This window comes from Danio rerio, chromosome 5 (assembly GCF_049306965.1).
Source record: "Danio rerio strain Tuebingen ecotype United States chromosome 5, GRCz12tu, whole genome shotgun sequence".
Lineage (NCBI taxonomy): Eukaryota > Metazoa > Chordata > Actinopteri > Cypriniformes > Danionidae > Danio > Danio rerio.
In genome coordinates, this window is record NC_133180.1 from 1,805,001 (window position 1) to 1,819,991 (window position 14,991).

General features: G+C 34.3%; 2 protein-coding genes across 12 annotated transcripts in view; one reads left to right on the top strand and one right to left on the bottom strand.

The window, feature by feature from the left end:
• rabepk (Rab9 effector protein with kelch motifs) overlaps positions 1-14,991 on the bottom strand; it is a 373,763-nt gene that overhangs the window by 150,401 nt on the left and 208,371 nt on the right. The gene's annotated exons all lie outside the window — the stretch shown is intronic.
• Positions 1-14,991, top strand: part of dnm1a (dynamin 1a) — a 149,360-nt gene that overhangs the window by 122,309 nt on the left and 12,060 nt on the right. For 4 of the 11 annotated variants that reach the window (XM_068221066.2, XM_068221073.2, XM_021475984.3 and 1 more), the window contains 6 exon segments: positions 2,080-2,189; positions 4,129-4,240; positions 4,360-4,371; positions 6,227-6,397; positions 7,112-7,353; positions 7,557-7,763. In XM_068221066.2, the coding sequence (XP_068077167.1) occupies positions 2,080-2,189; positions 4,129-4,240; positions 4,360-4,371; positions 6,227-6,397; positions 7,112-7,353; positions 7,557-7,763 (854 nt within the window). 11 annotated transcript variants of the gene reach the window in all.

Consider the following 14,991-nt stretch of genomic DNA (forward strand, 5'->3'; position numbering starts at 1 on the left):
GCACTTTTAAAAATCACTGATCTTCACAGCCTGATTGATATAGGATGTAAAGTGGGTCTCAGATTGAACAAAAAGCACTGCATTAAATTACATTGGTCTGCATCATGTCTTTAAAATTTTATTTTACTCCAGTATTTTCAATGGAGTTTTAGCGCTCGCTTGCTGCTCCTGATGGCTTTTCATCTCATTTTACATTTGAACAATTAAATAAACGCTTAAGTCTGTTAAACTGATTATATTTTAATTAAATTACAACATCAATGCTGGAAAAGCACTGTTAAAAATGTTAGGTTCCACACAATCGATTTTGTCAATATCAGTGCCCATTTTATTTATATAGCACTATTAAACACAACCAGAGGTTGACCGATGTGCTGCACAGTACACATCACAACAAAGAAAAATATATAATTATAGCTAAAAGTTTTCACTGAAAAAAAGCCAAATCAAAGAGGTAAGTTTTTGTAACTTAAATTAAAAAAGAAGACGAAACAGATCTAATACAGAGAGGCAGAGCATTCCACAACCAAGGACCAGCTACTGCTGAGGCACTGTCACCTCTGCATTTCAGCCTCGACTTAGGAATACATAACAATCTCTGGTCAGAGGACAAATCTAAAAGATTAGTGTTGGGGCAACATAAAATAATTAAGTTAACATTAGTTTTTACAAATTTAAATAGATTGGACATAAAAAAAATCAAGTTGTCCCCCACAAAAATCTACCACAAATGTCATTATTTTGAGTGAGAAACTGTATGAAATTGAAAACAGTCACATTGACCTTTCAGCAGAGGTTTATCAGTAGGGGAAAAAACACTAGCTGTGCCTTAAGGCAGTCATTTTGTCTTCAACTGTAAGACTTCAGAAAGTCTCTCGAACACCAATCGGATCTCTGTGCCCTGTGGCTGGTCTTTTTTCGTCAGCTCCAGCTGGTTGGTGTGTGTTTTTCAGGCGTTACAGCAGGGCGCGGTGCTGGCTCTGGTGGGCAGGGGAATACCAGGCTGTACCCGCTGGGCTCCGGGCCCCTGACGGCCAGCCAGACAACTGTGGTGCACCAGTCAGACTCCGCCGCCACCCTCCCTCATGCTTTTTTTTTTTTTAGCTCTGACGGTTCTAATCAGTTCCAGACGCGTGTGGTGAAGACATAAAATTCACTCTGCTATATATATATATATATATATATATATATATATATATATTATATATTAGGGCTGCACAATATATAAATATCGCAATGTGTGTGTCCGCTAGTCACACCGCATGATATGCAAAGTTAAATTGGGATTATTGTTGATCAACAATTGAGATACATGAGATTTGTGGAGTCAGAGCAACATATAACCATAACAGAGTGAAACGTTATCATTTGCATGTGTTCTAAAGGTAGCATGTAGCATTGACACCTAGTGGTTGAACTAGGTATTGCAATCCAAATTCAAAACATATGAGAGTTTTTTTTAACCTGACCCCTAATCCAATGATGATGCACACACACAGGTTGCCAGATTGAGGACACAAACAGAAGCGTGTCTAACGATTGAGTCTTAAACAATAGCTGGGCAGCTTACAGTGTATGTTTTTAATATTTATTTTATTTGCTAATTCAAAACCAGCTCATGTGTATTTTAATAAGTCAAGCTGCATACGCCTACACTGAACGCCTTCAGGACTGAAATTAAATACACTGTCATCAAGGCAACCCAAGATGCTGAAATATAATTGGTTAAAGAGGCAGTGGGCGGAGTTAGAGATCAAAGCAGAGACAAACATTGCGACAGAACACACATTCTCAAAGCAGAATCACTGACTGCAGCATTGTTGATCAGATACACAAGTGTGTTCATCAGCATGCTTCTCAAATATCTGCACACATATTATGGTGTATTTATGCTTTAGATGAGTCAAAAATGAATACAGAGCACACTTAAATTATGGAAACACGGTAAACTTGACCAGCATACATCCAACAAGCTCAGCACAATCAGCATATGCAACTGTGTCAGTCTCTAAGTCCTCTCTCTTTCTTACACACACACACACTGCATTAAACTCATCCTCTCTGTTGTGCCCCCTGCAGGAGAAAGAGAAGAAGTACATGCTGCAGGTGGACAATCTGAAGTTCAGAGATGTGGAGAAGGGCTTCATGTCCAGCAAACACATCTTTGCCCTCTTCAACACTGAGCAAAGGTCAGAGGTCAAGCAGACAAACACAACCCTTCAGAATGACCACAAAAAAAAAAAAACATATATAGGGAGAACATGGAGCGAATACCTGTAAAACAGGTTAAATGCAAATATATGCAGTTTGATAGAGTTGTTGATAAAACGTAAAAACAAGTTAAATGTCAAAATAAATAGTTTTTATCCTAAATGAAATAAAAAAGTAAAAATTTGATAGAAAAAAGTGTGATATTTGAAAATATTGTAATTATATTTCATATTATTATTAAAGTGTATTATTTAAATGTTAATTTATTAATTGTTATGGTAAATTTGGATTTAAAGTTCGTGAGCTATTCATGACAGTATAGCAGAATATTTACATAAAATTAAATCTTTTACTAATATTTATTTACTATAATATTAAGTATTCATCAGAGCGGTCTAATCTTTTTTTAATGATTTTTTACATTTTAATATGAGTAAGAGTTATGATCAAAGCTCTATAGTTTTAAAACATGCAATTTAATGCAAAATTGAAGATGATTAAGATATGAACAAATAAGAACCCTTTCTCAAAAGCCTGATGATCATATTTGATCCACTGTTAGTGATTTTCTTATATTTTTACAGTACAGTACTGACAGCACAGTTGCCAGTAAAGTTAGATTACAGTAGAGAGTTACTTTAATTCATTTTACAATACATGAACATTTTACTGTACTTTTTCATTTAGTGATTTTAGGTATTTCTGCTCATTTTTACAGTATTAAACTGCATTATACAATGCTGCAAAATATTATAAATGTAATCATTACTAATAACTATAAGGTGACCATAGGATGGTCGATGCAAAGCTTTAATGAAAAGGGAGTGAATGCGGCTGTTTTAATATTCATTTCAACTTGTTTTAAAGCTGAAATAAAGCGAAAGCCGAATTCTCTTGAACAGCTCTTGCAATTATATCACATTTGACATCGGCTCTTGGATGCGACTTTGACTTTTCATAGAAAGACTAAAAATACTGGAAAAATATGGGAAAATAATTAAACTGGATGATAGCGAGATAAAATGGTAAAATATGGGAGAATCCCAGCAAAAAAGGGAAGGTTGACAGGTATGAGTTATATAGCAGCAGAGATATCAGTGCACGGTTTAACAATAACAAAAAAAAATTATTATTGTTGTTATTATTATTATTTTTATCATCATTAAATAAAGCAATGTTGCTATAGTCCTATAAGTTTTCATCATAAAATATTACTAACAATATCAAAATAATTGTTATGTCTTAAAAAATATATATATATCACATGCAATTTTACTTGATAACTTAAATCTAATTAGACAGCAAAAAACATGTACAGTTGAAGTCAGAATTATTAGCCCTCCTGCATTATTAGCCCTACTGAATAAGTTTTTCTAATTTCTGTCTGACTGAGAGATTTTTTTCAACACATTTTTTAACATAATAGTTTTAATAACTCATCTCTAATAACTGATTTATTTCTCTTTGCCATGATGACTAAATAATAATAGACTAGATATTCTTCAAGACACTAGTGTTCAGCTTAAAGTGACATGTAAAGGCTTCACTAGGGTAATTAGGGTAAAGTTAGGGTAATTAGGCAAGTTATTGTATAACAGTGGTTTGTTCTGGAGACAATCCAACACTAATATTGCTGAAGGGGCGAATAATATTGACCTTAAAATTGCTTTAAAACAATTAAAAACTGCTTTTATTCTAGCTGAAATGAAACAAATCAGACTTTCTCCAGAAGAACAAACATTAGAGGAAACACTGTGAGCAATTCCTCAATCTGTTCAACATCATTTGGAAAAAGAAATTCACAGGAGGGCGAATAATTTTGACCTCAACTGTATAAGTTTGTGTGCAACATGTGTGTCAAATATAATGAGTGCTCATGGCGTAAAGGCATGAACGTTCACATCTTCTGCATGTCAGGAACGTGTATAAGGACTACCGTCAACTGGAGCTGGCCTGTGAGAGTCAGGAAGAGGTGGACGGCTGGAAAGCTTCATTCCTGCGTGCTGGAGTTTATCCTGAGCGTGTGGTGGTGTGTGTTCATCTCAGCTTATAATGAATGCTAATGAATGATTATTACATGACTAATGCATCGTATAATGCTGTTGTGTTTCTCTCTTGCTGCTGCTGCTTTCCATTGTGCCACACCAGGAGAAGGAGAAGGTACACACACTCTGAAGAATTTGGATTTATTTATTTATTTATTTATTGTGCATTTGTATTTTTCATGATTGCCAGTTAGGGCTGCATGATAGTGGGAAAAAATACAATATGCAATCTCGTTGTTGAGTATTGCAATCAACCCTTTTCACAGTTTCTCATCAGCAGATGTGGTCATAGTTGCTAAACTTAGAGGGCAGTAAATAGGAAAGTACAACAAATAATTTATTGACAATCCTATGTTCTGAAATTATTAAAGAAAAACTGTTATCAACGCTTTCAGAGAGAGGAAAGCAATAGAGAATGATAACGGCAGACAGAGGACAGAATAAAGTCATATTTACTGACCTGCCCCCCATACACACTGCATTACACACCTCACACAAGAGCTCATGTACTTGGTGTAATTTGATGCAAAGCTGATATAATACACACATAATTAAATACATAAAAATGCTCAATATTTTTAAAAATATAAATATTAAACATTTTTAAGAATTTAAGATGCTGATGAGCATTAAACGCGTCAGAACAGTCTTGTGAAAAGGGTCCATAATGATAGTTCTTGTAATTTCCCTTCGGAAATTTTTAATAGCAATTGTTTGATCATTTGCTTAAGTAAATATGACACTACAGTCTAAACAGGTAATCAATGTTTTTTCTTATAAACAAATCAAATTATTAAATAAATCGAAATATATAAGTCCAAATTATACATTTTTTATAATTCCTTGAAATATTTTATTATATTATTTTTTTTAATATTTTACAAGTGATGTTTAGCAGACAACAGATATTTTCCATATTTTTTATGGGGAAAGTCTGGTTAGTTTTAGTTTGGCTGGAATAAAGGCTTATATATCCTTTTAAAACTGTGTTTTAAAACAGTTGTTTACAATTATTTTTAGATTTTCTACAGAAAAAAAAATGTAAAAGCTGCTGTGGTCAATATTATTATTAATATTATTATATATAACTTTTAGATTGTATACAGAACAAACCACTGTTATCCAATCAATTGCCTAGTTAACCTAATTAAGCCTAATCAATTAATGTCACTTTAAGCTAAATACTAGTTTCTTAAAAAATATCCAGTCATCATGGCAAAGATAAAGAATTTAATTTATTAGTCTATTAGTGTTTCTTTTAACTCTGTTCACCCCTTTGCGCCTCTCCAGCCAATAGCAGAACAACAAATACTGGGGAGGCGGAGCAAATATAGTACAGCCCTATCTGATTGGTCGAATACAGTTGAAATGATTAGTCCTCCTGTGAAATTTTCCAAATGTTCCAAAGTGCTGTTTAATTGAGAAATGAATGGAAAGAACACTTTTGTAAACCGAATATTTTTAGTCATTCTAATTTCTTTGTCTTGATGATGACGGCACATAATATTAGACTAGATATTCCTTAAGACACTAGTATTCAGCTTAAAGTGGCATTTAAAGGCTTAACTAGGGTAATTAGGGTAAAGTTAGGGTAATTAGGCAAGTAATTTTATAACAGGGGTTTGTCCTGGAGACAATTCAAAACTAATATTGCTGAAGGGGCTAATAACATTGTATATTTTATTAAACAATAAAAAACTGCTTTTATTCTAGCTGAAATAAAACAAACCAGACTTTCTCCAGAAGAAAAAATGTTCTAGGAAAAACAGTGAAAAACTCCTGAATCTGTTCTACAGCATTTGGCAAATATTTAAAAACAAACCAAAATTTTACAGAAGGGTGAATAATGTTCCCGTCACACCTTTTTGTAATATTGCACATACTGTTATTGTGATAACAATAATGTTTCGATATATTGTACTGCCCTAATTGCCAGTGTTTGAGCTGCGTGTTATTATATATGTGTGTAGAATGACGCAGGCGAAGAGAACGGTTCCGACGGATTCATGCACTCCATGGACCCTCAGCTGGAGAGGCAGGTGGAGACCATCCGAAACCTGGTGGACTCCTATATGGCCATCGTCAACAAGACCGTACGAGACCTGATACCCAAGACCATCATGCATCTGATGATCAATAATGTAAGCAGCATCAGAGACTGCGTTATTTTTATTTGTTTTTTATTTTGACTAAGTTTACAATTGAAGTTATGCTAAATAAAATGACATAGGAAAAAAAAAGTATTGGACGGATGCAGAAAGGGAGGTGTAGAAAGGCAGTGAAAGCCCAGACAGCAGCAGAAAACTCTCAGTAGTTCTTCAGCAACCCTCTGCCCTTCCTCAGTGTAAATGAAGATCAGCTGCTTCAGTCCAACATCTACATCAGCAGGGGGATGAAGATGAAACCAGGGTGGACATTTCAGCAAGACAATGATCCAAAACACAGCCAAGAAGACTCTCAGATGCTTTTAGAGAAATAAAATCAAGCTGTAGAATGGCCAAGCCCATCACCTGATCCAAATCCAATAGAGAATACAGAATAAAGCTCAGATTTAATAGACGAGACCCACAGTACCATCAAGATTTTGACATTCTGGTGAAGTCTGTGAGAAACTCACACCTGAGCAAAGCATGAGGCTTCATTCTCCACACTTTAAGCTCCAGCACCAAAACCTTTGATAAAAAGTATTGAATAGGTTACAGTAGTTCAGTGCTTTCTCCTTCTGTCATTTCATTGCTATTACAAACAACTCATATTTCAGATTTTATTTGTTTGTATTGTTTGGTTTTTTACCAAAATCCAATTTAACTCCATGTCAGCAGCAATTATTTTATTATAAATCTCTGCTCTTTCAGACAAAGGAGTACATCAACGCGGAGCTGCTGGCTTCACTGTACTCGTGTGGAGATCAGAACACACTGATGGAGGAGTCTGCTGAGCAGGCGCAGCGGCGGGACGAGATGCTCCGCATGTACCACGCTCTCAAAGAGGCGCTCAACATCATTGGGGACATCAGCACCACCACCATCTCCACCTCTCTGCCTCCACCCGTGGACGACTCCTGGCTACAGGTGCAGCGCACTGGCTCTGGAGGAAGGTGCGTTCAGGATGGACAGCGTATTTAAATTTTTAATTATTTGACAGGGACATGCACAACAATACATTGACCTGGTATGCACTGGTTACATAGCTGATCGGCTGATTCCGATTACGTGCTGATAATATCGTGCATCCCTAGACAACTTTGCCAAATCGCACAAACTTTAAATAAATTTAAATATGCCTATATTTTCCTGTCAGGTCTCCGGCCACCAGCCCAACCCCTCAAAGACGGGCTCCACCTCCAGGGCCTCCAGCTCGCCCAGGTTCCCGTGGTTCGGCCCCAGGGCCCCCAGCTGCAGGTGGGCCACCTGTTCCCTCCCGCCCCGGAGCCTCTCCGGACCCCTTCGGCGGACCTCCTCCTACGGTCCCATCCCGTCCTAACCGCGCCCCACCCAGTGTGCCCAGGTGAGACCCAGGAATATTAACAGCAGACTCACTAGTAAACAACACTAATGTGCTCAGGCTAGAGGAATAAATGTAATTTCTGCTGCACTAGCGCCACCTAGTGTTTTTTTTTGTCCAGCCAACAGAAGACAAGCAACTTCTGTCTACATTAAACCAGACACATTTGATCACTTTTTATTTCAAAAGCTCTTTCTGTCTGCACTGGTGTTTCCAAAAGCTTCTCGTCCACATTGAAAAAATCTTCTTTATGAGTATACATATACAGTTTGCTCATAGATATTAGCAATAACTTTATATATGTGGCCATTTATGAACATACATGTGTAGTTTTATGTAATATAGTTGAACATATTATTCAAGTGCAAGGATATTTATTTATTATAGAGCACATTTAAAAGCAGTCACAAGACTGACTAAAGTGCTGTACGTAAGACAAGGTAAAAATAAAAAGACAGAATATAAAAACATAGAAATAAGGCAAGAGAAACGTCAGTAAAAATGTAGCACTGGAAAGGACTATTAAAATAATCTTAGAAAGCCAAGCTGAACAGGTACGTTTTAAGAAGTGATTTAAAAATAGATAATGATGGAGCTATTCTAATCTCAAGGGGCAAGGTTTTCCACAACCGAGGACCCGCTACAGAGAAAGCTCTGTCCCCTCAACGTTTAGCCTGGACTGAGGAACTGAAAGAAGATTCTGATCACCTGACCTGAGACAGGGGTCACCAATCCTGGTCTTGGAGGGCCGGTGTCCCTGCAGGGTTTAGCTCCAACTTACCTCAACACACCCGCCTGTATGTTTCAAGTATACCTAGTAAGACCTTGATTAACTTGTTCAGGTGTGTTCGATTAGGGTTGGAGGTCAAATCTGCATGATACCGGCCCTCCAGGAACAAGTTTGGTGATCCCTGATCTAAGAGATCTCACAGGAGTGTAAAAATGAAGCAGCTCTGAGAGATGGGATGGGGCTAGATTATGGAGGGATTTATAAACCAGTAAAAGCACTTAAAACTCAATTCTGAATTGGACAGGCAGCCAATGAAGGCCTCTTAGAAGCGGGGTAATGTGGTCATATTTTTTTGCGATTACAAACGAATCTAGTAGCAGCAATTTGGACCAACTGATGGCGAAAAACCTGGGATTTTGACATGCCATAGTAAAGTGCAATGCAGTAGTCTAACTGTGATGTAATGAAAGTGTGGACAGCCATCTCTCGAGTGGTGGGATTAAAAAGTGTTTAACTTTAGACAGCAACCATAGTTGATAAAAACTGGAGCCAATAAGCGAACTGATCTGTTCGTCGAGTTTTAATGGCTCATCAAGGATGACACCCAGATTGCGGACATGGGGGGATCTGAAGGCAGATAAGCAGCCCAAATCTAGACAAGAGGCCTGAATGTTTTCAGTAGGGTATAATCGTTGCATTCCTAACGGAAACATAGCTATTGACATCCATAGTAGTAGGAACTAAAATGTTTTCAGTATTATTCAGAATATATTTTTGCAGAAAGAAACTCAAACTGGTTTTAAACGAGTAAATGAAGACATAAGTATCATGTTTGGGTGATCTGCCCCTAATGTGTCTGGCTTGATGTAAACAAGCCTCCATCTGATGTAGCAAGTGGTGCAGAAATAAGCATATACTGTACAGTACAACACTGTACATGAAAGATTAGAAATGCACAGAAACACTAACCTCTGCAGTCTAATAAGAGATTGCATTTGCTCTTAGCCGCGGAGTGTGAGACTGTAATCGGTGGATTAAATGCAGTGGTGTGGGTGAGTTAACCGGTCACCATAGCAACATTTAAATGATAAGCAGTCGCAGTCTTATCATCACTGACAGTTCATTGTTTCTGGTTATCAAAGTGTTCAGATGTCCACAGTCTGCTGTCCTGCTTCTAACACTTATAATCGGTCAAACATCACAGTAGAGCTGGGTGATGTATTTCGCTGGTGATATGCAGTGCTCAGTATAAATGAGTACACCCTCTTTTATACTGAAATTTTCTACAGGATGCTTTACAGTAATATATAAGTGCAAATACACTAGATTAGACAGCACCAAAGACGAAACTGATGAACTAATCTAACAAAAAAAACTAAAGATGTAATCTAATGTAATGTAATGTAAAGAATCATCATTGGGGACATCAGAATAAAAGATCACAGTCGAAAAATGTACACTCCTTAACTAATGTCAGAGACAAATAGTAAATCAAATTTCAATAAACAGGAAAAACCAAGAGAAACTTTTACAAAATATTAAATTTATTTGTAATTATAGTTTTGTTTGAATTTATATGTATTATCTTTCAATCCTAAATATGCTTGGTGAGCAAACTCTTATTTTACTGCATGTAACTGTTGAATAAAACTGTTTTGTTCAAATGCATTAACATATATTGGCTATATTTACTGAGAAATTGATTTATACATTTTTAAATACGGTTATACTCATTTTAGCGGAGCACTGTAAATGTAAACAATACTAGCAAAACTGTCACAATTTTGGTTAAAAAATAAAGGTTTTTTTTGCGGATCGTATAGTGACACTCCCAGGTTAAATCAGGGATACTATTTGGATTAAAAGTTGATTAATTCAATTTATTTGTGCAAATCAGTCGTCTAAATAAATAAAAACAGTCTGATTTAAAATAAAATAATTTATTAAACTAATTAGATTTGTTTTTTAAACATTTTTTTTACAAATGTCTTTTTTTTGACATTGATAATATAATATAATAAAATAAAATAAAATATAATATAAAATAATAAAATATAATATAAAATAATATAATAAAATATAATATAATATAATATAGTACAATATATTATAATATAATATAAAATAATAAAATATAATATATATTTTTTGACTTTTTCCTATGTTTTATTTCATCAAAAATAAAGTAATATCAGTAATATTGTGAAACATATTTTTCCTAAATTAAAACAGATGTTTTTAATGTTTGTTTTTTTCAGAAGTCTGTTCAGCTCAGCAAGCCTGCATTATTTAATCCAAAGTTATATCTTCGCTATTTAAAATAACTTGCTTTTTGAATATATTTTAAAATGTAATTATTTATGTGATTTTTTGGCATCATTACTCCAGTAACATTATCCTTCAGAAATCATTGTGATATTCAGATTTACTTATTTAAGACTATTTATTTAGACTTTAGATCAAATATTCAACATTCTGACAGCTAGTGAGTGTTTTAAAATATATCCCCCCCAACCTTGAACATTTTACAGATGGATATGAATAAGTCAATGTGATTAGATCAATAATTGTACAGTCAAGGTGTAAAGTGACATATAATAGTGAGCAAAGACTGAAAACCCTGCAACCCTGAGAATGAACATCTCTACCTGCTCAAAAACAAAGCATATCAGGAAGAGAAAAACCCAAGGTATTCTTGAGTATTATTTGTTTTGTAAAAAGGAGAAGAGGTTAAAATCTGGATTTTAATGTCTTAATTATATCACCCAGCTCTAATAATAGTCTGAATCTCGTCTCTGAATGTGTCACTGAATGGACGTTTGGTCACATTGGCTCTGCGCAACACACACACACTGCACAACACACACACTCAAAAGATGCTTTACTAACCATACAGATGAGGGTGCGAGGGATTTTTCTGTTCTTTCTTCAGTTTCTTTGTGTTTAACGCTGAAGTCTTCTGTTGTATGTGATTTAATCATTCTAATTCGCTTGCTTCCTTACAGCAACACACACTCACTCATTCATTCACACACACCCTAATGAAGTCCTAAATTTAACACTGCAATCCCTAATAAATGCACTGCAAAAAGTATTTTTCTTACTTCATGACAAGCTAAAAATATGATTTTGTTTTCAGAGTCGATATGAAGCGAGTTTCTTAAAACAAGCAAACTAATCGGCCAATGGAGAATGCTTTCACTTTGATTTAATATTATTTTGCATACTCCATTGGCAGAATACTTTGCTTGGTTTAAGGAAAAACTCACCGCATTTTGACTTATTATTTCTGAAAACAAGACCATATTCTTTGCTTGTCTAGAAAATGCTCATTGATTTAATAATTTTTAGATATTTTGACCAAAAACAAGACAAAAACTGTGTAAGAAAAGCATTTTTTGCAGTATGATTTGTCAACTGAGCTGCAAAACCTCTGATCAAAACAAACACTTCTGAAAAAAATAGTATCATATCTCATTATAAGGCCAGACAGAATCTGCAGTCATTTGTTATTTCTGCGCAGACTTTCATACAAAATCTGGCTACTCATTGCTGATTGGCTGTTAAATGCGTATTGAAGCGTGGAGGTTTTGGACATCAGTCTGTGGTTAGCTTGGACTGGAGATGTGTTCATGTTAGGGCTGCACAATGTATTGAAAAATTATCGTTATTGCAATAATAGCATATGCAATATACAGTTGAAGCCTTGCTAAATTATTAGCCCCCCTGTATATCTTTCCCCAATTTTTGTTTAACACATTTCTAATCATAATAGTTTTAATAACTTATTTCTAATAGCTGATTTATTTTCTCTATGCCATGATGACAGTAGATAATACTAGACTAGATATTCTTCAAGACACTAGTATTCAGCTTAAAGTGACATTTAAAGGCTTCACTAGGTTAGTTAGGGTAAAGTTAGGGTAATTAGGCAAGTCATTGTATAACAGTGGTTTGTTCTGGAGACAATCCAACACTAATATTGCTTAGAGGGCTAATAATATTGACTTTAAATGAGTTTAAAACAATTAAAAACTGCTTTAATTCTAGCCAAAGTAAAACAAATAAGACTTTCTCCAGAAAAAAATTTTTTAGAGGAAATACTGTGAACAATTCCTGAATCTGTTTAACATTTTTTAGGAAATATTTGAAAAAGTAAACAAATTTACAGGAAGGCAAATAGTTCTGACTTTAACTGTGTATTGCAGACATGTGTGATAAATGACATTTACTTCATGCATTGGTTGTTTATCTAAATTTGCCCAATCAGATGGGGTCATACTATCTTAAGCCCCGCCTCACCAGTAGTTACTGTTCTGCTATTGGCTGGAAAGACCCAAAGTTGAACCCAAAGCTGAAAATAAACAAAAAGGAGCAGACGATTCGAGAAGAAAAATGAAAACAGCCAATTACAGTCAGGATATCTGTGGAGGTTTTCACTGATTCAGTGTTTTAAAGACTAAAAGTTTCCAACTTGACACAGTTTTCAAGTGTGAATTAGAATGAATTAGATCTAAAATATATATATATATATATATATATATATATATATATATATATATATATATATATATATATATTATATCAGTTTATTTTGATATCATTAGATAGATAAAAGATTTGGATCTAATAAAAATAGCATTTTTCTAGATAATCATCATTGCAATATTCAACAATTTCGCATATCGAAAATTTTCCCAGTATGGTGCAGCCCTAGTTCATATTTCTGTGTCTCCTCCATGTTAACTTTGTGTGTGTGTGTGTGTTTTGCACATGCTTCTCTTCCTCCTGCCCATGGCTTTTTTTTTTCAACCCTTCCTGCTGATATGGATTATTTTTCACAGAATTACAATCAGTGACCAATGAGGACTAACGCTTCTGGTACGTCTGTGGTTCTCTCGCCATTCCCCATCCCTCTGCATGGCCGACTGTCTCTGAGAGCCTCCGACAGATGATCAATAGTGCAAAACAAAAACTACGTACAAATAAATCACTCGTAAACAAACAGTCAGTGTTTGTGATTGACAAACATAATCAGTCAAAACATTCCCAAAACATAAAGAGTTACCGGTTATTGGTATCTGCCAAATCCATGGAAAATATTTATTTTAACTTCAAAAAAATAACCCTACATAAATGTTAAACAAACATATTCAGATTTAATTGTTGCCTTTTTTAATGTTTCGGTGCATATTTAAACTAGTTTTAAAAAAGACTGATGTCAGATTGTAGCTTAAGTGGAAAACAATAAAAAAGTTAAACAAAACAAAAGTTATGGAAAATTAATTAAAAAAAAAAAAAATAAATAAAAATATATATATAAAAATTTTTATATATATATATATATATATATATTTTTATATATATTTTTATTTATATAATTTTTATATATATATTTCATTATATTATGTAAAACATGTATTTTACAAAGCCTTTTTAGACTAAAATGTACAGAAAATCCAAGCTAAATATGTAAACAAATCATATTCCAATTTTGAACTTGATATCTCAAAAAATGAGCCTTCAATAAGATTTAGTTTGGCTGCAGTGCCAATCATGACCACCAGGTGACATTTAGTTTACATAGGTGGCCAAATACTGGCACTGCCTATTTTTATGGACATGAATCATATTTTTTCATACTTTTGATAATATCTGTAAATGTTATTTGAATTTAGCTGCTAAAAACATTTAATAATGTTTACATGTGGATTACTGTAGCAAGGTAATGCTTTACGACGCTGATGAGTATGTTCCAAGTTAATAAATAATCATTGCTCAGTAATATCTATTAAAAACTGATGATGAAACAGCTCAGAATGTCTATTCAAGTGATATAACGTTTGTCATGATTGCTTTATGTTTAGACTACACTATTATAATTTAAATATGTAAACACAAATGCTCCCAGGTGACAGTAAATCTATTTTGATCTATTATTCTTCCAATGTAGAAAGTAAAGTGGAAAATATGTATCAATCAAATCAATCAACACTGTGACAAAAGTCGCTCAGTGCAGAAATCTACCAGATGCAGTGACCTGATGCAAATAAAAACAATAAAATGTAACCCACTAGCCTAACAGGAGTAATTTATATGATATGGTACAAAATAAAGGTGAATTCTGAATGTATGTAGGCATGGGCCGGTATAAGATTCTGACGGTATGAAAACCTCGGATAAAAATGTCACCGTTTCATGATATCACAGTATTGTGATTACTGCTCTAAAATATACTCTTCTTAAATGTTTGAGTAGAAAACTAATATTTTTCCCTTTAAAACACAATATATTTTATTTTAAAAAACATTTTAAATATTCTGGAGCAGTAAACATGTCAGGCTAAATAATGAAAATGAAATTTTGACTCCTGCTATCTTTATTTGTTTAAAAACTGATTTTTAAAACTATTTAAAATGTCATCTTTACTTAAATGATACGGTTTTCCTAAAAAAAAATGTAAATAAAATTTTTAACACATCTTAGGAACGGTATAGCAGA